A 23,496-nucleotide genomic window follows, 5' to 3' on the forward strand; every position below is an offset into this window, starting at 1 on the left:
CTGATACTCAGTGCGACATGAGAGATTAACCAGCACCAGCTCAACTACTCCCGCATAGTGCGTAAACATTCATCCTCGCAACTCGATGTTGTGGCACTCGAGGAGTCAACTCGCAGAGATAACATCCGCGGAGATCCACTACCAGTGCACCGAGTAGACGAATCACCCATTCACACCTCAAAACCCCCGACTCCCATCCCCACTCCCAGTGGGTATTTGAGGCTCTTTCTCGGACCCAATGACCTCATCTCCAGCTGGGCCAAGCGCGACGGCATGGAGATGCCGCGTGAATTCGGCACGGTCGTTCCGGGTTCCTGTCAGTCTGTCTCTTTGACAGTTCCAAATGCACGGTTTCGTGCACTGATACAAGGCTAAAGATGCGAGGTTGCCCTGCGTTGCCCTGCGGTAGATTACTCTGCAAGGGGTTTTTCCTACCAAAGAATGTGCTGCAAGAAGCCCAGTAGTTTTGAGGTATGATTATTTGTCCATGTCCCCATGTCCCCAATCACCGCCCGCAACACGCGAATGACCCGACCGCGCGCATATTCTGTCCTTCATGTAAACATGCAAATGACCTATTCCCGTATATCATGTATATCAGATGCCCGAAGCATAATGCTAATAACAATTAGAACAAAAAAAAACATGGTGAGAATGAGAAGCAGAAAAACAAGCAGAAACAAAGCCCACATCACTCTCCCCACATCACTTTCGAGCACAATAGCCTGATATAAATGAAGGAGAGCCCCGATCAAACAACGACACCATGCAATGAACAGCCTAAAACCATCCCGCAAAAACAATACAGCAGCATCTCACTCTTCCTCAAGCGGCCACAAGCTCGCGCTCGGCCGTTTCCAAGACCGCGGCTGCTCCGAATGACACCGCCGATGATTCCTCTCCGCCAGCAGATCCATTGCTCGCCCCCGACGACCACCACGACCACCTGCAAGGTCCACTACCGGCACCGACAACAACTCGATAGGAGTTGAATCCACCTGCCCAGCAGCGCTTAACCCCCCAGCACGCTGCGAACTCGGCGGCGAAGGCACCAAGTATGAAGTAAAGAGTACTTCCTCTCCACCGCCGACCGGATACTGGTTCGTCGTTGTGGGCATTACGAACAACGACTTCGCCTTATCCAACGGCGGACGCACCATCTTCCTAAACGGTCCTCCATGTCCACTAGGGGCCGCATGATCGATCCGCGGCGAGGAACCCCCTCGCGCGGAGGACGACCACCACGACGACCACCACCGGCGAGGCCGAGCATCCGATGCCACGGCTGGCATAACCCTTGTCCTCGTCAGCGAGGGCCCAATCCCCGCGGACGCCGCATCATCCTCAAGTAAGTCTTCCGACCCAACGGGGACGAGGAAATGCTGTTCAAAGAGTTGCTGGTAGGACTTTTGTTGCTGCTGCTGCTGCTGCTGGTGTGCAGACTGGAAAACCACAAAATTTCGCCCCAGCGGCTGGTGCGGTGTTCCACCACCGCAATAAGGCCAGGAGTGGCGTCGTCGATGATGCTCGCGATGATGGTGGACCAAATATGGCATATCCACACTTCCACGCAGCTGTGATCAATATCGGAATCGACAGCGCGACTCGTAAGTTCAAGAGTTAGGACGTCTCACAAGCGTTTAAAGCTGGAGAACACAACAGCGAAAGACGGAGTGAATAATAAAGAGAGACCAAAAGAGACTAAGAGTCACCAGGCTCTGCAATTAGTGAGTAGGTGAGAAGTCGAGTGAGTCAAAAGTAACAACTCAAGAATCCTTCTTGAATAGAATACAGAGTTCGATTGACCCCGGGCTTCAGGGCAATCAAAAACCACCAGTCATCATGCAATAAAATAGATAACACATATCAGCAAGGAAAAGCGTAGCTAGGCATTGACGCTCCTTAAAAAAGGGCATACCAGCCGTAGCCGCAGCAGCAGCCTTTTCGTGTATCAGAGTCATGAGGCCTGCACGTGCGAGGCGCACGCGGCGCAGAGTCAATGTCCCCCGATCGCCCAGAAGAGAAGAAGGCGGAGGGAGATCACCCGCCCTAAGTAAAGCCCTGTGCACTTACAGGTGTGGACACTTGATTTGAGGGGGTTTGTCTGCAAGTCATACGGGACAGAACTGGACAGAAAGTTACCGCCTAGCTTTAGTTCGAGTCACGGAATGACTACATAATGTGGCTGGTTTCGCTCGTCAATGACGAAGACTGGGTTATCCAAAAATATTGAGTCAAGTAAGCGAAATCATTTGTCGAATGAGATAGGTCGGTATATTTATCATTTCCCAGGCACACTGCGACACGAACCGCAGCTGTGGGGACCATTTCCAAGATTCGAGGATCTCCTGAGGCCCATATTCCGCAGCAGTATGATCAGACGGACTATAAACCTGGTCCATTCCAAGGCACAAACTCCCCCTCGGATCTAATCACAAGCATCGTGGGAAAAAATGCCCGGCTGGCCACAATTCTGTGTCCCTGACTTGTCCCTGTCTGCGATCATTTGGCGGTCGGCGGCGGGTTTGCCTTGCAGCAAGGGGCCGACCGACCGTACCGTCCGTGGTATCTGCAGACCAAACTGCAGTTGATGCGGGAAAGGGGTTGACAAGACAAATAAGAACTCGGTCACCAACAAGAAACAGTCACGTGGTCTAATGGTTATGATTTCTCGTTCACATCAGCTGAACGACCCGAGAAGGTTCCCGGTTCGATCCCGGGCGTGACTATTTTTGTCTGTCTCAGACAAGCATTGCTTTATAGGCCGCAATCGTCGATTTTCCTCCTTCAGACTCCCTTTCGATTTTGCTCGCAATTTTCCCCGCGGTTATGTATTACTACTCCTTTCACCTGATTTATGACGTAGGCCTGGTTCGCAAGGCGATAATGAAATCACTCTGATCTGGTCGTTTAGCGTTGATCATTAGCTTATACTTGTAAGCCTCACTCATCATGCTCACTGGGGAACCCACCTTTTGTTGACGAAAAATTGATCGTCACAGGACCTCGCGATCGTTCCTTACTCGGGTCCTTCGCTTTTCCAGCGGCTATCTTAGCCATATTGAGGACCATTCCTCGTGAAAACTCCTGCGTGAGAAAATTTATTCGATCATGGTGATCCCGCGTCGGCTCCCGAGCTGGCATCCCCATTGTTAACCACTTGTCCACGATTTGATCACTCTTCCATCGTGCAGCAAGACGAATATTCTCCCCATCTCGCCAGAGCTGTACCTCCGAGTCTCCTTTAGATGACTTCTTATGGCCGAAGAAGAGCTTGGATTTAGTTGTAAGAGATGTGGCACGTCTGGAGAACACTAGTTCGTGGGAGGATGCCAGTGAGCTCATGAATCCCTGCAGGGTGAGCACCTCATCGAAGCTTATCGTAACGCTTCTTGTCACTTTTTCGCTGTGGGAAAATCGAACCTGAGAGTCAGCACGGTACAATTGATCCACGTGTGATGATATGTAGTGGGTGTGGAATATATGCGGAAATCGAACACTGCGGCTGCCATGCTCGTAGCTGTAGTCAATGTCTCTGTAGACATAATATACACCACTGGACTTCCAGCCCGCGTGTGTTTGACACACCATGATAGTTCTGTATTTCTTGTGATCCGGGGTGTCGTCCACTGCGTCGTAGATGTGACCCGAACTTTGGGTCTGAGACCAGGAAAATATCGGTTTCGCGTTCAGACTCATTATAGCCTGCTCAAAATCCTCGGCTGCCTGCTCTGTCGACCATTCTATGCTGATCCCGATATTGGGATTCTTCTCATCATAGACATTGGAGTAAAGGGGGTTGTAGTTCCCGTCAGTCCTATCAGATCGTTCTTGCCCAGTATCTGACCACTTCAGCAGCGCCTGCCTCGATCCTTTTTTGCGGTTGATTTGTACACAGCTCAGAGGCATGAACCAATCAATACACATGGGATCTTTGTCAGCCACAGAAGAGCTGATGACCATTCTCCGGATAGAGCGCCATGCTTCGCCAAATGATCGCTCTAGAATGCGCACTTCACAGGATCGGTGAACAAGAGCTGGACTCATGGCTACCATGCTGGGTGCTTTGAGCTGCTCCAGTACCTCAACAGGACCTCTATAGATCACAGTCTCAGTAATTTCATCCGAGCTTACTGGCTCTCGGGGCCACACCGCATCGAAGTAGGCTTTCGGAACGCTGATGAACTGCACCAAATCGGGCAGATACTGGAACGAGATAGAAACGCTAATCGTTTCAAACATTAGCGTCACCAGCTCCGTAGACTTGGCAACCAAAAGAACATTAAGAGAGGCTTCTGAGACTTGAACGAACTGGGCCAAATCTGCTGGAGTGACTGTGATCGGGTTAGATCTGACTAATGTCTGTAACCAAGCGGGCATAACTCACTGTCCCTCTGAAGACAGAAAGTGCCCATCTGATTACATATGGTAATTTTGGGCTCACTGTCTCCCGCTCTGGTAGACAGCAGAAGCATGTACGGGGCGCCTTTCGTTCTCATGCGAAGCTTCTTGCTACCTATCCCGGCGTTGACGAACGTGCGGAAGAAGACCTGTTCGTCCTCATTGCCTGCGTCTTCGATCTCGACTGTAGTATAACGGGCATCGCCCAGACCCAAACGTGGATTGATATCACCAGTACTTTCCTCGGGCTGTATCGTTTCCAGAATCTCTTGATTGTGTGAATGAATGGCAACATAGTCTGGAACATCGACGGAGCTGAACTGGGAGAAGTCTTCCCTGATACCCTATAGCCTAGGTTAAGTGGTATCCAGCATATGTGCTCGAGCTACTCACATCCGACAAATCGGAGACCATTTTTCGATTCTCGTCCAGGAACAATTCCTCCGGATTGCCAGTTCTGAGCACCACATCATAGAGGATATATGAGGCCTTGAGCAGGTCAACATATGCTTGGTGGCTCGAGGACCACGATAAAGTTGATGGGCTAATGCTTCCACGATTATCCAAAGGACTTGGCTTTTCCGCGTTGGCAAGGACTGCACGGGCCTGAGACTCTGTTAGCCGTCGACTTATCGAGGTCTAAACGCACTGTGCCATACCTTCAGCAGCCACCACACAGCAATGTGTAACCAACCACTCGTGGTGAGGTTCCGCACTTCCTGCCCTTTGACCACAGAGGCATCGAACTTGAGAATGAGCTCAGCGTCCGGTTGGTGGAATCTATCTCGAGGCTCATAACGCAGCGATCGACGAATCTGTTCCCACCGCGTCCGAGAGTGAGGTGACATATCTGTATCTGGCGTGCCTTTTCCCACGAATGCTGGAGTCCGAGAATGCAGCACCTCTTTCTCGGTTGAGAATAAATCCATCGAGGGCATGTTGAAGTTCGTGTTCCCCGAGACGCTACTAGAAGGAGTAAGCGTACTTCCTGACATGACGGAGCCATCAAAGTATCCGGAGGCCATCGATTCTGTGGAGACCGACCCACGTGTGGGATCGTTGCTGAAGCCATTGGGTGTCTTCACATCTGAGTTAGTCGTTTCGAAGATAGAGCTTCCCTCTAGCTCGGAGATTCCGACAAGGTGAGGTCTTCGAGATGATATCGGTGGCGGTGGTGGAAATATAGGAGTTGTTTCGGCCTGTGGAGGCGGTGATGGCAAGGGAGACTTGTCTGCTTGTGAATTATCCAACACCGAGTTGTTAAAGCTTCCTAGCGAATAGCTGAAAGAATCAATAATCATGACCGCAAGCCTTGGCGCGACCAGGGTTCATACCTCACAATCGAACTCATGCACAATCCTAAATTATGCGCATGGGCGGATACCTCCGATCTCAACTCTTCAACTTGTCCTTGCTGGGTCGGCCAGTCCATCTTCTCCCAGAATTCCTTCTCGCTGCTGGCGCCAATGGCCCTGTACCTAGCCACTTGTTTATGGAGTGCATGCAGAGTCTCTAAGCAGGCATGAAGGGATGGCTGCAGGTCAACTCCGTGATCGCCTCTCACACTGTCAACGCTATTTTTCAAAGCACGAAGAGTGTTATGGAGGGAGAGTAATCCGGCCACGAGCTGTTTGAAGCCGTCAGGAGCCTCGCCACGAACAAGATTGCAGTTATGGTACAAGTCCCATGCTATTCTGATCAAATTGTATAGAGTGACATCCACGTTATCGACGGAACTCATGATGTCGTAGAAGTGTGTCCGAGGCAAGTTTCTGTGAGCATGAATGACCGGAGGCCGAGAACGATCTCAAAGTTTTGAAAGTGAGCCATATCTGTTCTCACTTATTCCAAACGCTTCCAGTGATGTCCTACCCAAGTGTCGATCTCACCTACGGTCGAGGGACTAGACCATCGTGGGCTAAGGGCAACTGGGCTAGGCTTTGCTGCAATAACTGAGCAATAAAATACTGGGAAGGGCATTCCAGAACCAAGTCTGGTCCATCGAATAGGGTCAGGGGGTTTCAAGAATGGGAAAGGTGGCGGAAGAGTGGGTTGTGTAAGTTGCGGTTGGAAGTTCTTTCAAGTCGCGGCCACCAGGAAGGCGACAAAGAGCTGAGGCGTGGTTCGCTTTCACACCTGCACCTCACACAAATTCCACAACATGTTGTGATCGAGTATCCCTCGCTTATAATCTCTGAAAAGGAGAGTGATAGGGTACATCGGGGACACAAGAGTGGATCGCATGGCAATGTTCAGCCAAGGTTGATGGCTCCGTCAAGGGTTTTATTTGGAAGGTGCGCAGTCAAGCCTTCCAGAACGTTTGGGGTAGGCTTATCTGCCACAACTGAGTCTTGTGACCAACAGCATATGTCTAGTCTTTCCTATATCGTACAGAGTTTCAAGGCCATCTCATTTTACTTATCATGTCGCATGTATCGCCTCGAGGTACTTTTCCTTCTCGAAAGCCATGTCCAACATCACAAGCATTAAGCGCAACCACTATAAGACGCGACAGGGATGCGACAGAACAAAGCAGCAGGGGTCATCGCCATCAATAGCCACTATCGTATTGCTGCCCTTGGCATTGGCCACCCGGGGTTCAGTTCGCAGCATTGATAACAGGGAAGCAGAGATGGATGGCTGGCATCAACAGAGTGCCCCAATGGCCGCCTCATCCCGATCTCAGATCTCATAGAGATGCTTGCCACAATCCCTCGATTGGTCGAGTCGAATTTCATGGTGTTGTCCTCTTATGCAGAAGAAACAGACAATGCTCTCTCTTGAGTCCAGATTCGAAGTCGACGATATCTCAAGGACAGCGCCCTAACGCAGTCGCATGTACCCACCATTCGGTGCCAAGCCACTATTTCCTGAACTCAGGCGAACGTCGAGGCTATGAGGCGCAGGGATGCTAATTAGTACCGTGGTGACCGTCAGACTATTATACTGGATCCTCAGCGTTGTGATCCGCCAGCGGTGCCTCTTTGATCTGGGTAAAGAGATAGCGATTGGAATTATTCTTCCTATTGACTTAGGATATTAGGGTGTGCTTGAACAACCTCTAGCAAGGGCCAGATCTTGTGGATAGGTGTCAGTGTAAAATGACTGAAATCCATTAGATTGTTCGCGCAAAGCTTACTTCTCATGAGCCTTTCGGTCAAAACACGCGATCTTCAAGCATACTGATCGATACCATCGACTTGCTATACTTAGACCGTGATACTAGAGTCGGAAAGAACTTGGAGTGAGAGAGCATTCTGAAGGTGAAGAAGACTAACGCGGTGGTCGCAACATGACTTGAAGCAGCCATGATCATGTAGAGAAGCCTTTGGTAGTGCTATGATATAACGCGAATCTGCTGCAATGTGAAACAAGGTAGATTCTGAGCCTTTGAATGCGGCCAATAAGACCATTATAAAATGAGACAGAGACGAAGTGACCAAGGCATGTGGGTGCGTGAGATTATAGTCCGCTCAACAATTAGAACAACAGACTGGAAAGCTTGAGACTAAGACCTTAGTCTGCCTTTGCTCGAGCTATGCGGAATCTGTTTGGTGGGAGGTCCGAACCATTTTATCACTGAACACCTTAGCTTGGTTTTCTCCATCAGCTCTTTTCTCTCAGTCGACCAAGGCTTATATAATGGCGCGAGAGTCTCTTCTGGAGACAGTGCACCCGGCTCTATCTCTTCGTTCTCATATCCAAATTCATGACACGCAAAATGAATACCACCACGCAGTCGAGACAGACAGACAATTGCAATTAGCAATCAAGCAGAACATTCCACTCAACAACCCCAGTCCCAATCGGGATGACATATCGCTCATAGCAGGACATGCGAATGGGATTCCCAAGGTCAGAGGTAACTCCATTCACCAGGGTGCGCTGTCATAGCCTGCTAACGATCGGAAACCTCAATGTAGGAGTGCTATGAGCCTCTTTGGGATGACCTTCTGAGAACTTTCCAGGGGAAAATCAAAGCTATCTGGTTCGCGGATTGCTCCAATCAAGGCGCCAGTGGAGTGCTGAACGAAGACAACCTTGGCGATGATCGTGAGACAAACTATCATATGCATCGCCTTGTAGAAAGAGATTGGACCTGCTGATCGGCAACCATAGCGAACTGGTTTACCACTCTCGAGACTTGCTGGGCATGGTGAGCCATTTTAGTGATCAGATCAAGCCTCCAATCGTAGGAGTTGCACATAGTTTCCGCTGCTCGCAATTGTACTTGTCCCTGTCTTCTCCCGGAAACTAAAAGCTTTGTCACTAATATCCTTCGATCTCAGTGTTCGTCTGTCTATAATGCACCCACGGCTCTTTAGTTCTCTCATTTCCCTCGAGCCCATGATTCAAGTCGAAGGTCCCAGTATATTAGGTGGACGAAGTCCGGCTCTCTGGGCCAGCACCCGACCTGATCTGTGGTCCTCATCACACGAGGGCGAGGAGTATATCCGTAGCAACCCGTTCTGGCGCCGCTGGGACTCTCGTGCTGTCGATAAATATACAATATGGCCTTCGTGCTCTCCCAACGGCTCTCTATCCACTCAACGCCCTAGAAAGACCCTTTTTACCCGGTGCCGTGACTTTGGCCACGACAAAAGCCCAAGAGGCCTGGACATATTTGCGCCTCAATGCAACACCTCAAATAGACGGTAGTGACAAGAATGGTGCTCTTTCCGGGGCGGAGCGCTGTCTAAGCCCGGATCTAGCCCTCTCAGCCAAGGAAGGTGACAATCACAACCGAGATTATGTGACAGTATGCCCATAGTCATGTATTGCCTTTGAACTTCTTTCATACGTGCGGCCACCAGCCTTTTTCATCTTCGGAGAGAAAAGTCATATCAATACCCCCCGCGCGAAGGCAGGACAAGTTGAATCGAATTGGCACAGGGCTCGGCGGAGGCGGGCAAGTTCAAGCTAGGTCTAGTTGGGAGCCTCTCACATGGCACCACTGGAGAGGGTGCACGATACAGCTTGTCGCATGTCTGACAGGTTAGATATTCAGCTAAAGGCATACTGTGAGGAGGTGGAGTTTCGGGTGCGCCACGATAGCAAGAAGCCAGAACAGAGTGAAAAGGGCTTAATCGGCCCAATGGATGAACGATGTACAGTCACCAGTGGATACTAAGCGCGAGATAGGAATAAGGCCGAGCCATCTATGACCTGATGATAGTACTCGGATTAGGTAGAGGCGTGCGAGATCACTCGTGTATCATTAATGCCGGGTCTTCCTAGGTATCACTTCTGCCACACGCAGTGTATACTGCTTCAAGCAGTACTCCGGGGTTCTGGGTGTTTTATCATCGTCATCACCAAGAGACAATGTCTATACTATGCCCAGGCGCCAAGAGTGCACTTTATAATTGACATCTCGATGACATTTGCACCGAAAAGGCCCAGTATCAGCTCTTATCCAGCTCCGAACACCGAATCCATTCCGACCAACGCCGAACTAGAAGCACTATGCATAAAAGCGGCCATGATGCATCTCTTGGAACTTAGGATTCTGATTCCAAACTTAAGCGATAGATAACTATGAGCTTACACTTAGAGAAGTCAAACCAATGCAACAATGACGCACTGGAGGAAAAGGAGTCCTCTTCCGCCTATTCTGAGAATGACCGCCAACACCTACTGCATATCGCAGACTCTTTTGTCTGTGCTTGTGTCTTTTGGGTGGCCTTTCGTCGACTGGGACAGGACTCGGGTAATCGTCAAAACAGGATGGATCCCTCGCAGTCTGTGCATTAAGACGTGTTTGAGACCATGACATAACTCAAGAGGATGGTTGAGGAGGGGGCCCAAGAACAACAGGATCGAGTTATCGGAGATGGCACTATATGCACACAAGGACTCGAACAAGAGGTGGGACGGTCACTCAGAACCCATAAACCCTGAGTATCAAAGGGAAAGCTCGTTGCCATTTGGATTGAGACTGACTCCTTTGAGAATACAACGAGGGTTTGAAAGACTTGCTTCGTGTCAATGAGATTGATCCGGGATCGCTGTAACATAATTCTGGGGACAGTAGAGTACAAAGCACGGAGATAGTATTACGACAACAAGGTGAGAGAATGATAGACGCAGATCAATGCGGATTATGAGCAGAACTGATAAGCTCCTCAGTGCGTGCTGTCGGAAAGTATACCAGAGAGATTTACGGTGTGGTATGGTACAATCGACTATTATGCCAGTAACTCTTCGTTGTCTTTAGGCGGGATGACCAGACATGGTACAAAGGACTCGAATGACAACATTGATTCCCTCAGAGAACGCCCTGGTGCCGTACGCCAAAGCGCGAGGTTGTTGATACTGCCTGCAAAAGAAGATTCCCAACAAGAGCTGAAAGAAGCTGGAAATAGCATGAAAGAAACAACAAAGCATCGACGCAAAGTGAGTGGGGCGCCACCATCCCCAAAACAGCCAAGTTTCACCTGCCTGAGGCCGCCGGATCGCGCATCGACGCGACTTTCTTTGACAGTGAGATCTCTCAGGGGGGGGAAAGACCACTTCCTCTTAAGCCTCAAGAGATTACACTAACTGACTTGTTTCTTTTCTTCTCGCGTTCATTGTCTCTCCCGATCAATCACCACGTCTCCAACCCGCCCACCATGACACTTAAAGACTCGGTCGAGTCCATCCTCACGACCGCGCAGTCCCACATTTCGAATATAGCCTCAAACCTGCACTCGCACCTGCTCAGCACCACCATTGCTGCGCAAACCGTTGATCGCATCACGAACCCCGCACCTGCTCCAGCCGTGGCTTTTCCGAACCCGAACGCAGCCGTCCACGCCGACGACAACATCCTCCAACAAGCCCTCCTGTACGACTACAGCGCGATCATGGCCCAGCCGTTTGTGCTGGACGTGCCCACCGTTTGCTGCCTCGTTATGGCCTTCCTCCCGATGCTGATCGCCTACGTCATGGGCCGCCGGCTGATCCCGGCCAACCAGGACCTGGCCAGCCTGCTCTTCTTCTGGCACGCGTACGACGCGCTCACGCACTTCCTGATCGAGGGCTCCTTCCTGTACCACTGCTTCTTCAGCTCCATCACCATCTCCGCCGCCCAGTCCCGCTTCGGCCCCGTGTTCCTGAACAAGCGCGACCGCGCCTACGGCGCCACCTACGGCGCCTCCTGGGACCCCACCGCCCGCCTGTGGCAGGAGTACGCCAAGGCCGACCACCGCTGGGGCGGCGCCGACCCCACCGTCATCTCCATCGAGCTCCTGACCGTCCTGCTCGGGGGCCCCGCCGCCGCGTACATCTGCTACAGCCTGTACCGGCTGTCGCACGGCCGGCTGGGCAGCAAGCAACGCGGCGTGGTTGTGGCCCGGACTTGGTTGGTGGCCGCCTGTCTGGCCACCGCCGAGCTGTACGGCGGGTTCATGACCTTCGTGCCCGAGTGGTTGGCCGGCAGTCCCGCGCTGAACACGAGCCACTGGATGTATACGTATGTCTACCTGACATTCTTCAACGGGCTGTGGGTCATCGTGCCCGTCTGGGTCATCTGGCGCGCGCACCAGGAGATCGTCCGCGCGTTTGTCGGTGGCACGCCCGAATTGATGGGCGGCGCTGCTGGCTCTGCTGCGGCACCTTCGCGGAAAAGATAAGTGAGATTATATGGACTGCATAGTTAACTTCACACTTGCGATTTGCGCCGTCCTACTTTAGACTCTGGATCTCCCTTTTGATGTCATATAGATTGCTGTCACCTATCATGTATATTTGGTGTATATACCCTGTAGCTAAAAGCTACGATTGTTGTTTCGGGGCAGGAGCTTGTGAGATGAGGAAAGAGTAGCCGAGGCAGCGGAAACCAACCTTACCATTGTTGCAGACATTAATCTACCGACTTTCTCTTGCTGTTTTAGGTCCAAATTAGCACTGCTTTCTATTTACCAAGCAGTCGAGAGTATGGGAGCAAGCGTTTGGATCTCCATTAGGATATGCGGTTGGGTAATGACCCTCGACCTCTTATACTACGGATCTACTCCGGGAGTGATAATATGCGGCTCTGCAGGATCTTATCGATACCAGCGCCACAGAACGACAGCAAAAGATTCGATCTCTGCCTAGCTCAAATCCCGGATTCTCCTTGCCCCGCTCCCATAATACCGTACGCACTCAGGCGCCTTTATAGTAATCGGCACTTGGCTGTGCAACCGGATGCTTCTCTCATGTGGTTGAGAAAGGTCCCCCCAAAGAGGTTGCTTTCTTTGAGTCGTCAACGTTAACGCCATTGCTGTCTGCGACTTTCGGAGCTAAACCCCCAGCATCTTATGTTGCTTGCATCGTCTCAATCATCCCTTCACTCTTAGAGAACCGGTGCATATCGCTTGTATGATGCGCGTCGTCATTCTTGTAGAGCTAGAGTACACGCTTTCAAACTTAGTATCGAATCAGCATGCTTCATTCGGTGGATCTCCACCAGCTGGACCGAAGAGCGGGGTAATACTAGACTACCTGAGCAAGAATTCTTCGAAGGAAAGGAAAAAGAGCATGGACTGGATATCCTCACCAGGATAGTCTTCGATTGAGCGCATACGCAAGCATGGTTGGGAGGTCTGTTGACCTAGACGGGAGCGAGGAACGGGGCTTCGCCTAGCAGTGCCCGTATCTTGTAGTGTTTGTAGTGTTTGTAGTGTCACGTGCTCTCAATCACGTCCTCACGTTACCATTCTTTACATACTCTATCAACCGGCAGTAAGTATTCGAGTCCTAGTTAACCAGCCTAGGAACCTCGACGGTAGTCTCCTAACGGCGGTCTCATTAGTTGCTTACCCGCCCCGCATTGCTTGAAAGTCTGGTGATGATGCTGATATCCACGCCCAAGACTCTCCAAAAGGTTTCCCTGGATCTACACAAGTCCTTCCCGAAGTCCTTCCCGACCACAGATGCGTCAGTCCGAGCCGTGCTCGTGTATAAAGAGGCTTCTGCGGGAGCGGTCCGGGTCAACCGGCCCCAACACACATCAACCCGTGCGAAGTGTTGTCACGGGACCGGACGAGGTGGGTCTGGCGGTTCTCCAAGTAAAAGAAGGTCAAACATGTATGTTCTTCGGAAGCCCTGTTGGTCGATCCTGCGATGCAATGAAGCATAGTGCTTGTCCCAGCATGTCTCGAGACGAAGTCGCCAAACCCCCTGCATTTGCGTGTCACAAGAAAGCCCTTGGTCTGATTTGGGTATGACGTCGCGCGAGACATGAGCTGTTTAAGATGCGCGGCTGGGTAAATCTCGCGTAGCTTAGAAGCTGGATCGTCAGGTGTACCTTTCGACTTCACCCGAACTATCGGCGTATCATTATAGGACATTCTCATATTCTTCAGTGATATGCTTCGGGAACCGCTCCCTGAAATGCTTTTGCATGGATTTCCAGGAGTAACCTCGGATGACCCCTGGTCCGTTCTGACGGGAAAACTTCTTGCCCGGGTGAAAGTCGAAGAGAATATGGCACATATCAAGGCAACTCATGCCTCAACTGATCCTTGTGGCCCACCAGCTCAATCCGCGTGGGCTCACTATGCAGCTCGCCCAGCCTCGACTCCCCGGAAGCCTCATGCATATACCCTGCATTCAGTGGCTGCGATGGCACACCCGGCTGGTACCCGGGGGACTGCATCTTCTTCCGGCGTCGCATCAGCAGCCAGATGGCGGCCGCCAACGCAGCGACACCCACCACCCCGCCAACCACGCCCCCGGCAACCGCCCCTGTATTGACACCGTTCGAATGTGCACTTGATGCAGCCGTCGTCGTCGTCGTCGTCGTTATAGAAGACACCGTCGCCCCGCTCGTCCCAGTAGTCGTTGCAGTTCCTGTTATCGTCGCCGTACCCGAACTAGCAGTCGCACTTGCACTCGCAGTCGCCGTCGTCTCTACACCCAAACCACCAACCCAAGAACCACGCTTAGCCCTCAAAATTCATCGCCCACATAAACCCCCAACCTCAGTTCAAGGAGGACGAAGAAAAATACCTTGCGCAATGACATTCAACGCCGAAAACGAGGCATCCCCCTGGAACCCCGCCGGCGCGCACCCGACCCAGGTCTTCTCCTTGACCCCGAACCCCTGGGTGTTCTCCTCGCAGCAGAAGTACCCGCTGTAGTTGTACAGGGCCCACTGGGCGCCGGCGCACACGGGCGGGTCCTCGATTTGGGCGGTGCAGTCGGTCCAGCTCGGGCAGCAGACGTTGTTGGGGATGCTGACCTTGCTGCCGGGGCAGTAGGAGCCGGCCGGGCAGCAGGCGTACCAGGTGTCCCAGGTGCGGCCGCAGCTGACCTCGTCGGCGAGGCAGGTGTTGTTGCGGCGGGAGGCGAAGCCTTGGATCTCGGTGGCGTTGGCCATGGTGTGTCGTCTTTTCTTAGGGGTGAGGGGGGGTTGTTGGACAGTGAAAGAAGAGGAAGAGTAAGATGCGGAGAAGAAATCAGGAGCGTGGGTGTGTGGTGAGTGAGACTACCACTACCATTGAGTTACCACTAACTTACCACTGCCACTAGTAAGGTCGTCAGGGTACGGGAGCAGAACAGGAAGAAGGGAGAGTGTACAAGTAAGAAGAGAAGGGGGAGAACGGGCCCGTCATCAAGAACCGGAACCCTACCTACCCTATCCTACCCTACCTACTTAAGCTCTGCATTTCCGTGCCCTTCCCCACTCCCCGTCTATCCCTGCGCTAAATCGCCTAAAATGAATCGGGCACGGGGGTGGAGAATTCGTGTTGACATTGACGTGCCCGTTGGCTGCTGACATTCCTCGCGCAGTAGTGTGATTGCGATCGGCGGGTCGCTTACCCTGGCGATGAGGATGGTGAAGGACTAGTCTTAATTAACTGACTAATATCAGGATGTGTATCTCACTAGACGAGGTCTGAGGTGTGCTGATCTCGCTACGGAGTACCGAGTACCGAGTACTCTGTGATCCTTTCATCCTTCTGAACTGACGGTCCTCCATCAGCAGAGTACTGTACAGTACAGGAACCGCTATCCGCCGTGGGCGGGCCTTCCTGCTTGCGCACCTTTACGGTGGCTGCCTCTGCCATTTGGAATATGTAGCGGAGTGTCCTCTCGAGACAATCAAGATAGGAATTAAGGGGAAGAGATGCTGTCCCAATGGGAGCTGACGTGAGACTCCTTCCCCTTCCCACCCCCCCGCATATTGATGGATGCAGACCCACTCATGCGGCTGAGCTCCCAGTCATGGCATGACCGAAACCAACGGATACGAACAAAGCTGTAAGATGAATGAATAAGCAGACAGCCAAGGTTCTGTTTCGCGGAAGAAGAAGCGAGCAGATTCCATAGTGTAGTGATCATACGGAAACCATCATGAGCGCTTCCTCCTCATGGGCCTCGCCAGCCTTATCTCATCCATGTTCTTTTAGCCTATAGCCCAACCATAACCGAACCATAGTACGAAAAATTCCCCCTCCCCCCGGGTCAAAAAGGGAAAAACTCCCACATGGGCCCGATCATCAACAAATCCTCCAACCCCATGCCAGGCACCAGTTCCTCTGTCTCCATCTCCATCCCGACAACAATTTCTGGGCTCATTGTCGACGTGGATGTTGCGGCCGCGGACCGAACCATACTTCTCTGCCGCTGCCGCTGCCGCTGCCGCTGCCGCAAGGCCTCCTCCTGCCGCGCATGGGAATCCCGCCACATGGCAATTCGCGAGGCTACCTTGCCAAACACCCTCGGAACAAGGGTCCCTTCCTCGCAAGCGACCGCGACCGCATCCTCCACCTTCTGCGTGAGCCGGTCGACCGTCGCCTGGTAATCTATGACCTGGCGCGCGTACTCCCTGTCCCAAAGGTTCTTTGCTGGGTCATCGTCATCGGCGTCTCCATCGTCATACACGGAGATGTGGGAGAGGATGAGAAAGCCGTGGCCTAGTTGGCACCAGAGGAGGTAGGGCATGTGGAAGAAGGCCGATGAGGGGATGGCGAAGAAGGTGTCGAAGAAGGATTTCACGGCGTGGAGACAGGCGTGCAGGGTGGTGAGGTGGGTGGGCAGGTAGGCGCTTGATTTCAAGTCGGGGTCGCGGCGGAGGGCGGTGCGGTAGATGAAAAGTTCGAGGTTGTGGTATTGGAGGAGGAGGAATGCTGTTATATTATTCAGGTTCGTTGTTAAATACGCTCCTGGCTTTCTCTTGATGCAGCGGGGTGGCGGGCTTACAGGACTGTGTGGGATCATTAAATGCAAGCGCAGGCTTCAGTTGTTCGAGCTCCTTCTGCAGCCATCGAATGGCCATCCCTCCATGTGCGCAGATTGAGGAGCCCGTCGACCCATGCGGGTGGTCTGGCTGAAGGGTACGGTGGATTTTCTCCGCGATGCGAGCAAGATCGACCAGACACAACAGGTATCGATCGGATTCTCCTTGCACCGCCGCTTGGAGGACTTGGTAGCTCTCCTCCATGTAGCTTGTATACTGCATGGGCTCGGACTCGCCCAGACACATTGAGATCCTGGCTGGGTCAGTCGTAGCATCAAGCAAATATGAAGCCTTCCGAGGCTGAGGAGACATACATCGTAACCAAGTAAAAGCACCCCAGATAAGCCTTGCGTTCTTCCAAGGTCCGGCCCGGGCCGGATGGCCGCTCAAACTGTCTGCACTTCATGTACGACAACACGGACATCGACGCCCCGCTCGATACATCTCTGGCTAGACCCAAATTCCTGCTCTGAGCCACCAGTAGATGGAGATCGTTGCACAGTTGTTCCGGCGAGAGGACGTAGATATGCGCCCTATTCCCACACACACCCCCCGGCAGCGGTCAAAGCTGTAATCATATAGTGAACAATCAAATGGGGGCACGACTCACCACGCAAGGAAGAGAAGAAACCCCTGGAAGAGATCCAAACTAGCTTCCCCGTTGACCACGACTCGTTCAACCAGGTACGCCTTGACCTTCCCGGCGATAGCCCACTGCGCCTCCTGATCCTGACAGGCGATCATGGACATGACCATGTGGAGGAACGGTTTGCGGACGAGAAGCTCATCATCCGACATCGAGGGTGCGCACACAATGAACGGGAAGCGCGTCGCCATGCGCTGGTGGAAGATGGCGACTGTCGCCTGCGATGTCTCGTTTGCCCCGCTCGAAGAATAGGTCTGTGCTTGTGACACTTGTGGCATCTGGCCGACGGGTGTCAGGCACCCGCAATTCGAGATGATGTCTGCAATGGGCTGCTGGGAGGGCCCTAGGAGTGAGGTCATGTTCTCGAGTTTCTTCTCTAATCGTCTCACGTCCCTGGACATGGGTAATTTAGCATCAACTATTGTAGGCCGAGAGGATAGACAACACGTACGTCAACGTTCTGGTTCTGGGTTTGCCAAGACTATGCGCTCCTGGAGCTTGCTTCGTGCATTCTTTCCGTAGGCGATGGCATCTACGTACTTCGCTTTCAGTCATGATTTCGGAAGTGGTTTATGCTATGCTTCCCAGGCGTTGCACACATACCTCTGACAGGCTTGGCTGCTGGGCCCGGGATCGCACCGGGTCTTGGCCTTGGAGCATGGCCGGCATGCTTTGAGTGCTGTGATTTCCTGACTGCGCATGACAAACACGTAGACAGTGTGAGAGTACAGTAGATTCCATGAGTGGGAAAGGAAGAAGAAAGCTGCAAGCAGGGAGTTGAAGACCGTAAAAGACATGAGCTAATGACTCTGTGAGCGGGGACGGGATTCCGTGTCCGTTGTTTCTGCCTGAGGCACCAGACCTTCGTTCCCCGACTTGGGGGCGGAAATAAAGGCATGAGTAAAAGTTTAGTAGTCTAAACTTGGGAGCATAAGACTTCGGTTGAAGTGGTAACTTATTTCATATCAAGCCTAACCTGTGATATATAGAGAATCACTATTACATTGAATATGTATGTGTCTAGTTAAACATGAACTCATTCGACTGACAAATATCACGGGCCTAAATCTCCAACGACTTAGTCTGAGCATATCAGCAACACCGCTCCTTATCAATCTCAGCGCTAGATCAGCTTTGCGTATGACGTACTACGTGGAACCTGATATTCCATAAGTAGAACAGCGAGCCCCGCCAGATACGGGTACAGTAACCAGGGATCCTAATGGCATCTTCTATCTTTTCCGACAGCGTCATCGCGATTGAAGCTGGGTAGAGTGCAACTCAGTCTAGAAGTCTACAGGATGCGAAGAATTACAAGTTCGGGAGGAAGGTTCAACTAATTCGTTGAATTATGATTTCTGATTGTATTGGGTATTTGCGCCATTCAATCATGGCAAATGTATATGATGCAAGACATGTTCAACCACAGCCAAATCCAACAACGTATGTACAATCCGAGCAAGCTTCAACACCTGGCGAAGCGCGGTTCAATGGTAGCCGGAGGTAAGTGTGATCGTACTATCCAGAAGTTAGTGATCGATCGTAGTGCATATGCTATATGACATGGTTGGCCAACTTACTTTACCAGCGTCCGCCAGGACCGCCTTGAGGGCCACCGTGAGGGCCACCAGGGCCACCAGGACCTCCAGGGCCGCCGTGAGGACCACCGTGAGGGCCGCCAGGACCGCCAGGACCGCCTTGAGGGCCGCCAAAGCCACCGGGGCCACCAGGGCCGCCGGGACCGCCGTGGGGACCGCCTTGAGGGCCGCCGAAGTGTTCGGGGCCGCCAGGGCCTCCGGGGCCGCCGTGAGGGCCACCGGGACCGCCAGGGCCGCCAGGGCCAGGAGGACCGCCCTGGGGACCGCCGTGGTGAGGGGGGTTTTCGTGGTGGTGGTGGAAGAGACCCATTGTGAAAGATAGGATAGATGATAGATGGTTTTTGTTTGATGAACAACTCGGAAGGAAGAGAGGTGGTCAACCCCTCTTATATAGACAGAAAGCCACCCGGCCAAGCAGTGGAGCCTTGCAAAGCAGACCAAACTTCCCCTCCCTCCGTCCAGAAATGTGGGAAACATCATAGCCACATACGACATCATCGGGCTAGACATGCAACGCAGATCGGGGCTTGGCTATCAATCGAAACAGCCTCTTGAGTCAATAAACCCCGATGACACTGCCGCTGACAAAAGTCCGGCAGGGGGGCGCTGATGAATTCTCGAATGATGTTGCCTAGACTATCCAGGGGGGGAATAGAGCTGGGGAGAGTGGGCGTCCCCGATCTATCGCCCCAATCTTTGGGAGTCTTGGCATTCCCGCTGCCACTCATTGATTTAGGGTTTTGCGTGCCTTTAGAAGTCCACGGGTGGTACGTCCGCGGGTCCTGACGCGTCAGGACGGGAAATGCCAATGAACCGAGTCACGACTGTTGACGGGGATATCTCAACGATGCGCAGCAATTGCTGCAACCCTTGAGATACAGATAGACAGAGAAACATACATGGTCTTGCACTGTTCCTCCAACAGCGTGGTCATCGAACTGCACTATGATGGTTGATGTTCCCATCGAGGGCGTCGCTAGCCGCTCCAGCGCCACCGAAAGTGGATAGAGGCATACGTACGCACGCAGCTCTACGGTCCCCACCCTGAACGCTGCAGCCCTTCAGCCTTAGGGGTAACCGGCTAATCGCTTCACCATCACATCATCCCATCTGTGCTTGGCAGTCCCTCTAGGAGAGGGGCGCAGTGGCACACTATTGTTTCCAATGTTCAAGAGCTGGAGTTGGGAGTATCTTGGCAGCACGTTTAAGCGATGCGATTAATTGCGTCGGAGGGAGCTCATGCGTAGGGGAAATATTGTCCAAATCGTGATTCTTAGCACTAGGATGTCCCATAGGAGAGCCGAGACTGATAGCTAGCTAGTCTTCCCTAGCGATGCTGACTTTTGTTCTATCAAAGCTTATCGAAAGGAGGAAGATCAGTTGCTCCGAGGACGATCGACGTGCCGCCCGACGATTTCTGGGGAAATGGAGCGCCTCGTCGGAGGGCAGGATCCCTTGAATGATTCTATAATAGGTAGCAGGACGTCATAACGTTCGTCAGCTGTGCAAAGGGTAGACTGTGGCCACGTCTGCCAGTCACCGACATCATTCGATGGGGATTCGACATCACAGCATAATTTCGTGATGCTTATCGGTCACGTGTCGTTAGTCTAGGCCACTTTGAATCCCGCTTAGTCATTCGAGTCTCCACACCTCGGGAAATTCCCGAGGATCTTCCTTGCGCCTCGGTGACCGACTCGGCAGTCGGGCTCAAATTCCAGTTTGGGACTGTGCGACAACCACCGCCCCCGATACGGTACGTGTGATGCGATCCAATCGAAAGAGAGACAAGAGACTTCTATCGATGACGGAAAAGACCGCTCACCCAAAGACCTCATGGGCCGTGTTGTAAAACAAACAGAAAAGACTTTAATATTACTCAGGTCAGGAAAGCAGACTGTTTATTCTACACTCCTTACACCTTACCTTATCCACCATTTTGCCAAGCTCAAAAAAGTTCATTGCGGAAGAATAGCCAAAACTAAGCTAAACAGAGTTACTCTAAGCTACCCTCCAGATACTATACGACTGTGTAAGTCCATCATCCCACTCCCTAAGCAGATCAGTGAAAGGCTCTTCCGGAAAGTTCATCATTGCCGGTCATCCCGCTCGACGTAACACTACCAGTAGCTGCCACCGATGGCGACAGTGTGTCCAACTGCTCCTGTGTAGGCACGCCCACAGCTTTCAGAATGGTTACTGCTCTATCTGACGGAAGCTCATAACGTGCACCCATGAAGTCGTGGTTTATCGTCCGGATTTCCTCTTCAGGATCCTGCCTGACCACCAACCCAACCTTATTATCTCTCACATCGTCCATTAAGTCCCTATCGAAGAGTGACCGGTAAACGTCTCGCAAACCCAACATCTCCAAGGGCTTGATCTTCGAGAGGACAGCGCCCATGCGCTCGGAATCCATCACGCCCACTGCAAGAGCACGATTAAAGCCTGGAGTGGCGCGAGTGGCACTGCGTCGGCCCAATCCATAAGGCTCATGGTAGATGAAAAGAGAGTAGGTATAGACGGGGGGAAGATTTACGGAATCGACCAGGCTGACTAACTTAGCCAGCTCTGCCGCTAGCTGCTCAACGGTTGTTGCTCCCTCTTGAGTAATTGCGTCTGATGGCTTGGTTATTGGTTCCACTCGTGCGGTTCTCTCTGTCTCGGTCTCTGTCGTGGGGAGAGTGGACGAAACTTCAGCTGTCGAGGGACCAGCCGTTGACGCCGTGGCTGCCCTTTCTGACGTCTGCTGAGCGTTTGCTCTCCTCCTTTCCCTCCTCAGCCTTGCCTTTGACTTTTTCTTGGCCATGTATTGCACTTCCGGCCACCTTCTTGGTGTCAAATCGGCCTCTAAAACGCAGCATTAGGAGTGCTCGGCAGAAAAGAAGATTGGTGATGGGGTTAGCTTACGGGAAAGCCAATCTTGCGCTCTTTCGGTGCGGTCAACGTCGTTCGAATGACGCAGTAAGCTCGGCTGAGGATGACTATGAGCGGAATGATCGACGAACTGCTGATTGCGAGGAAGATAAGATGCTGGTGATGGATAATGATATGGATGAGTGTTTTCGATGTGCGGTATAGCAGGAGGAATATAGGGTGGAATAGTGGGAGGAATCATGTCTCTGCGACGTTTTGTTGTCTTCCGGATGGACCTTCGCGGCCTTGAGGTAGGATCGACCCGAGACATGATTTCTTAGGATATAGTTGTGGTGACTAGATGAGGGTTGTTGAGAGATGGGGGAAGAGTGGTGCATTCCTCCTAGTCATAGCCATCATAAAAGGGCATAAAACTGGCACGGAAGGCGCATCCTTCCCTAGGATGGTTGCTAGTTCGTTGCCTAGATACCACTGGTTCCTGCCCTCTAAAAAAGGGAGCCCTACCCTCCGGAATTCGTTTCCTAACTCACGACAAACACATGGTTCGTGATATAGAGATGATGAGGGGGGGGGGGGGTTTGCCCTGAATCCATGGTTCCATGCAATGGAGAGGCCCAGTAACCATGCTTAACTTGCCCATCACATTCACCCATTAACCAACGAAAGAGACGGGAATTTTTAACTGCTTGAACTTGTTCTTTTTCCAGCATGAACTGGATATCCCAGTCTTTGTGCTGCCCCTTGGGAAGAATCACACACAGGGAACCCTCCAGCAGCCCCACGTGCAAGCAAAAGTCGGCCACCGTGCCTACATCTTCGCCGGAATTGAAGCTATACACATTCAAATGCCGAAGGCTGGTGACGGAGAGGTGAAAGCATTTGATGTTCATTGCTTCCCAGTCATGCTGCAGCCTCAAATAAGTGATCAAGCTGCGAATGTGTGGGTCCGTCAGGACTCGGATCTCCTGGCGGATTGCGACGGCCGTGTTGGCGACCTGGACCAAGTCTTCAGTGTGCAGGTTGAGATGATGTGCCACGATGATCCCTTTGTTGATGTTGGCCTTCTCTGTCAGAGATGACTATGGCACGTGCAACATAGCGACCATGTTCCCGAGATAGAGGTTGGGCCAGGGGGGCCACATGCGAGGTCGGAGGTTGGCCGCAAATGAGATCGTGTATTTACCCTCGTGCGGTGCTGTGGCTTGACCATGATGCAGACACACCGCAAGAAGAGAGGTCAGCACATCATGGCATGAGATGTATGCCGGGCCGGCCGCATTTGTCTCGTAGTAGTTGTTGCCAGATATCTTGGCGGTACAAACAACTCTGACGCAATTTCATATTAATTTCATGCAGGTCTGCGCACCACTGCAGCAATGGCTCAAAGCACCGAGAATTTTACCAACTCTAGTACCGTCAAAGACTAGGTGGTTGAAGCTGACGCGCAAAAGAATCCCATCCGGCATCATTTTGGCGGCAAATCGCAGAGTAGGTTGGGGCTGCATGGGGTGCAACACTGTCGGTAGGGGTGCGTACTTCTTGGAATTTCAATTCCTCATCGCCAGTATAAGTGAAAGTGCTCCCAAGTACTGTTACCGATTCATGAAAATGGTCTCGGAATTGGAGTAATGGTACAGACTGGGTTGAGCCAGAGGGAGGCCGGATGCAGTGAACGTTCTCCGGAGATTTAATATCGGAGGGAAATACATCATATGAATAAACGGAATGGTTTCAGCGAGCTTTCTGATGCCGTCTTGAAGTGG

The 23,496-nt window shown here is 52.2% G+C and overlaps 8 protein-coding genes and 1 non-coding gene across 9 annotated transcripts; 3 read left to right on the top strand and 6 right to left on the bottom strand.

Moving 5' to 3' along the window:
- Positions 1 to 472: 472 nt before the first annotated feature.
- On the bottom strand, positions 473 to 2,040 carry BO82DRAFT_353761 (uncharacterized protein). The gene has a single exon (XM_025635043.1). The coding sequence runs from the start codon at positions 1,554 to 1,556 to the stop codon at positions 816 to 818; it is 741 nt and encodes a 246-aa protein (XP_025492743.1). The 5' UTR covers positions 1,557 to 2,040; the 3' UTR covers positions 473 to 815.
- Positions 2,041 to 2,643: 603 nt separating this feature from the next.
- On the top strand, positions 2,644 to 2,729 carry BO82DRAFT_t151. Its single transcript has one exon. It is a non-coding gene; the product is annotated as a tRNA-Val (tRNA).
- On the bottom strand, positions 2,689 to 6,142 carry BO82DRAFT_413832 (uncharacterized protein; the record flags this gene model as incomplete). Its single annotated transcript, XM_025639900.1, has 5 exons — positions 2,689 to 4,334; positions 4,388 to 4,745; positions 4,795 to 5,007; positions 5,061 to 5,303; positions 5,807 to 6,142. The coding sequence occupies 5 exons, from the start codon at positions 6,140 to 6,142 to the stop codon at positions 2,944 to 2,946; spliced, it is 2,541 nt and encodes an 846-aa protein (XP_025492744.1). The 3' UTR covers positions 2,689 to 2,943.
- Positions 6,143 to 8,148: 2,006 nt separating this feature from the next.
- BO82DRAFT_413837 (uncharacterized protein) lies at positions 8,149 to 9,494 on the top strand. The gene is made up of 4 exons (XM_025639901.1): positions 8,149 to 8,256; positions 8,325 to 8,454; positions 8,521 to 8,628; positions 8,691 to 9,494. Exons 3-4 carry the CDS (start codon positions 8,555 to 8,557, stop codon positions 9,058 to 9,060), a joined length of 444 nt encoding a protein of 147 aa, XP_025492745.1. The 5' UTR covers positions 8,149 to 8,256; positions 8,325 to 8,454; positions 8,521 to 8,554; the 3' UTR covers positions 9,061 to 9,494.
- Positions 9,495 to 10,929: 1,435 nt separating this feature from the next.
- Positions 10,930 to 12,271, top strand: BO82DRAFT_353762 (EXPERA domain-containing protein). Its single transcript, XM_025635044.1, has one exon. The coding sequence runs from the start codon at positions 11,016 to 11,018 to the stop codon at positions 12,015 to 12,017; it is 1,002 nt and encodes a 333-aa protein (XP_025492746.1). The 5' UTR covers positions 10,930 to 11,015; the 3' UTR covers positions 12,018 to 12,271.
- Positions 12,272 to 14,356: 2,085 nt separating this feature from the next.
- On the bottom strand, positions 14,357 to 14,749 carry BO82DRAFT_374045 (uncharacterized protein; the record flags this gene model as incomplete). The annotated part of the gene is made up of 1 exon (XM_025637396.1): positions 14,357 to 14,749. The coding sequence occupies one exon, from the start codon at positions 14,747 to 14,749 to the stop codon at positions 14,357 to 14,359; it is 393 nt and encodes a 130-aa protein (XP_025492747.1).
- Positions 14,750 to 15,679: 930 nt separating this feature from the next.
- Positions 15,680 to 18,014, bottom strand: BO82DRAFT_308776 (Zn(II)2Cys6 transcription factor domain-containing protein). The gene is made up of 6 exons (XM_025632327.1): positions 17,862 to 18,014; positions 17,710 to 17,790; positions 17,223 to 17,651; positions 16,927 to 17,145; positions 16,576 to 16,805; positions 15,680 to 16,502 (listed from the first exon to the last, which is right to left on the bottom strand). The coding sequence occupies exons 1-6, from the start codon at positions 17,957 to 17,959 to the stop codon at positions 15,838 to 15,840; spliced, it is 1,722 nt and encodes a 573-aa protein (XP_025492748.1). The 5' UTR covers positions 17,960 to 18,014; the 3' UTR covers positions 15,680 to 15,837.
- Positions 18,015 to 18,745: 731 nt separating this feature from the next.
- On the bottom strand, positions 18,746 to 19,773 carry BO82DRAFT_391641 (uncharacterized protein; the record flags this gene model as incomplete). Its single annotated transcript, XM_025638579.1, has 2 exons — positions 18,844 to 19,773; positions 18,746 to 18,776 (listed from the first exon to the last, which is right to left on the bottom strand). Coding segments are annotated over exons 1-2 (552 nt in total), but the record flags the coding sequence as incomplete, so codon positions are not given.
- Positions 19,774 to 20,918: 1,145 nt separating this feature from the next.
- BO82DRAFT_401530 (uncharacterized protein) lies at positions 20,919 to 22,943 on the bottom strand (the record flags this gene model as incomplete). The annotated part of the gene is made up of 3 exons (XM_025639267.1): positions 20,919 to 21,602; positions 22,546 to 22,812; positions 22,917 to 22,943. The coding sequence occupies 3 exons, from the start codon at positions 22,941 to 22,943 to the stop codon at positions 20,919 to 20,921; spliced, it is 978 nt and encodes a 325-aa protein (XP_025492750.1).
- Between the last annotated feature and the right edge of the window lie 553 nt (positions 22,944 to 23,496).

This window comes from Aspergillus uvarum, assembly GCF_003184745.1.
Source record: "Aspergillus uvarum CBS 121591 unplaced genomic scaffold BO82scaffold_22, whole genome shotgun sequence".
Classification (NCBI taxonomy): Eukaryota; Fungi; Ascomycota; class Eurotiomycetes; order Eurotiales; family Aspergillaceae; genus Aspergillus; species Aspergillus uvarum.

What these genes read in the sequence shown, in the direction of transcription:
- BO82DRAFT_353761 (XM_025635043.1), bottom strand. Translation starts at nt 1,556, where the DNA reads ATGCCATATTTGGTCCACCATCATCGCGAGCATCATCGACGACGCCAC.
- BO82DRAFT_413837 (XM_025639901.1), top strand. Translation starts at nt 8,555, where the DNA reads ATGGTGAGCCATTTTAGTGATCAGATCAAGCCTCCAATCGTAGGAGTT. An exon ending in AGTTTCCGCTGCTCGCAATT is followed by an intron (nt 8,629 to 8,690) that starts GTACTTGTCCCT and finishes CTTCGATCTCAG; the next exon opens with TGTTCGTCTGTCTATAATGC.
- BO82DRAFT_353762 (XM_025635044.1), top strand. Translation starts at nt 11,016, where the DNA reads ATGACACTTAAAGACTCGGTCGAGTCCATCCTCACGACCGCGCAGTCC.
- BO82DRAFT_308776 (XM_025632327.1), bottom strand. Translation starts at nt 17,959, where the DNA reads ATGCGCAGTCAGGAAATCACAGCACTCAAAGCATGCCGGCCATGCTCC. An exon ending in TGCTTTTACTTGGTTACGAT is followed by an intron (nt 16,806 to 16,926) that starts GTATGTCTCCTC and finishes CATGGAGGAGAG; the next exon opens with CTACCAAGTCCTCCAAGCGG. An exon ending in TAATGATCCCACACAGTCCT is followed by an intron (nt 16,503 to 16,575) that starts GTAAGCCCGCCA and finishes ATAATATAACAG; the next exon opens with CATTCCTCCTCCTCCAATAC.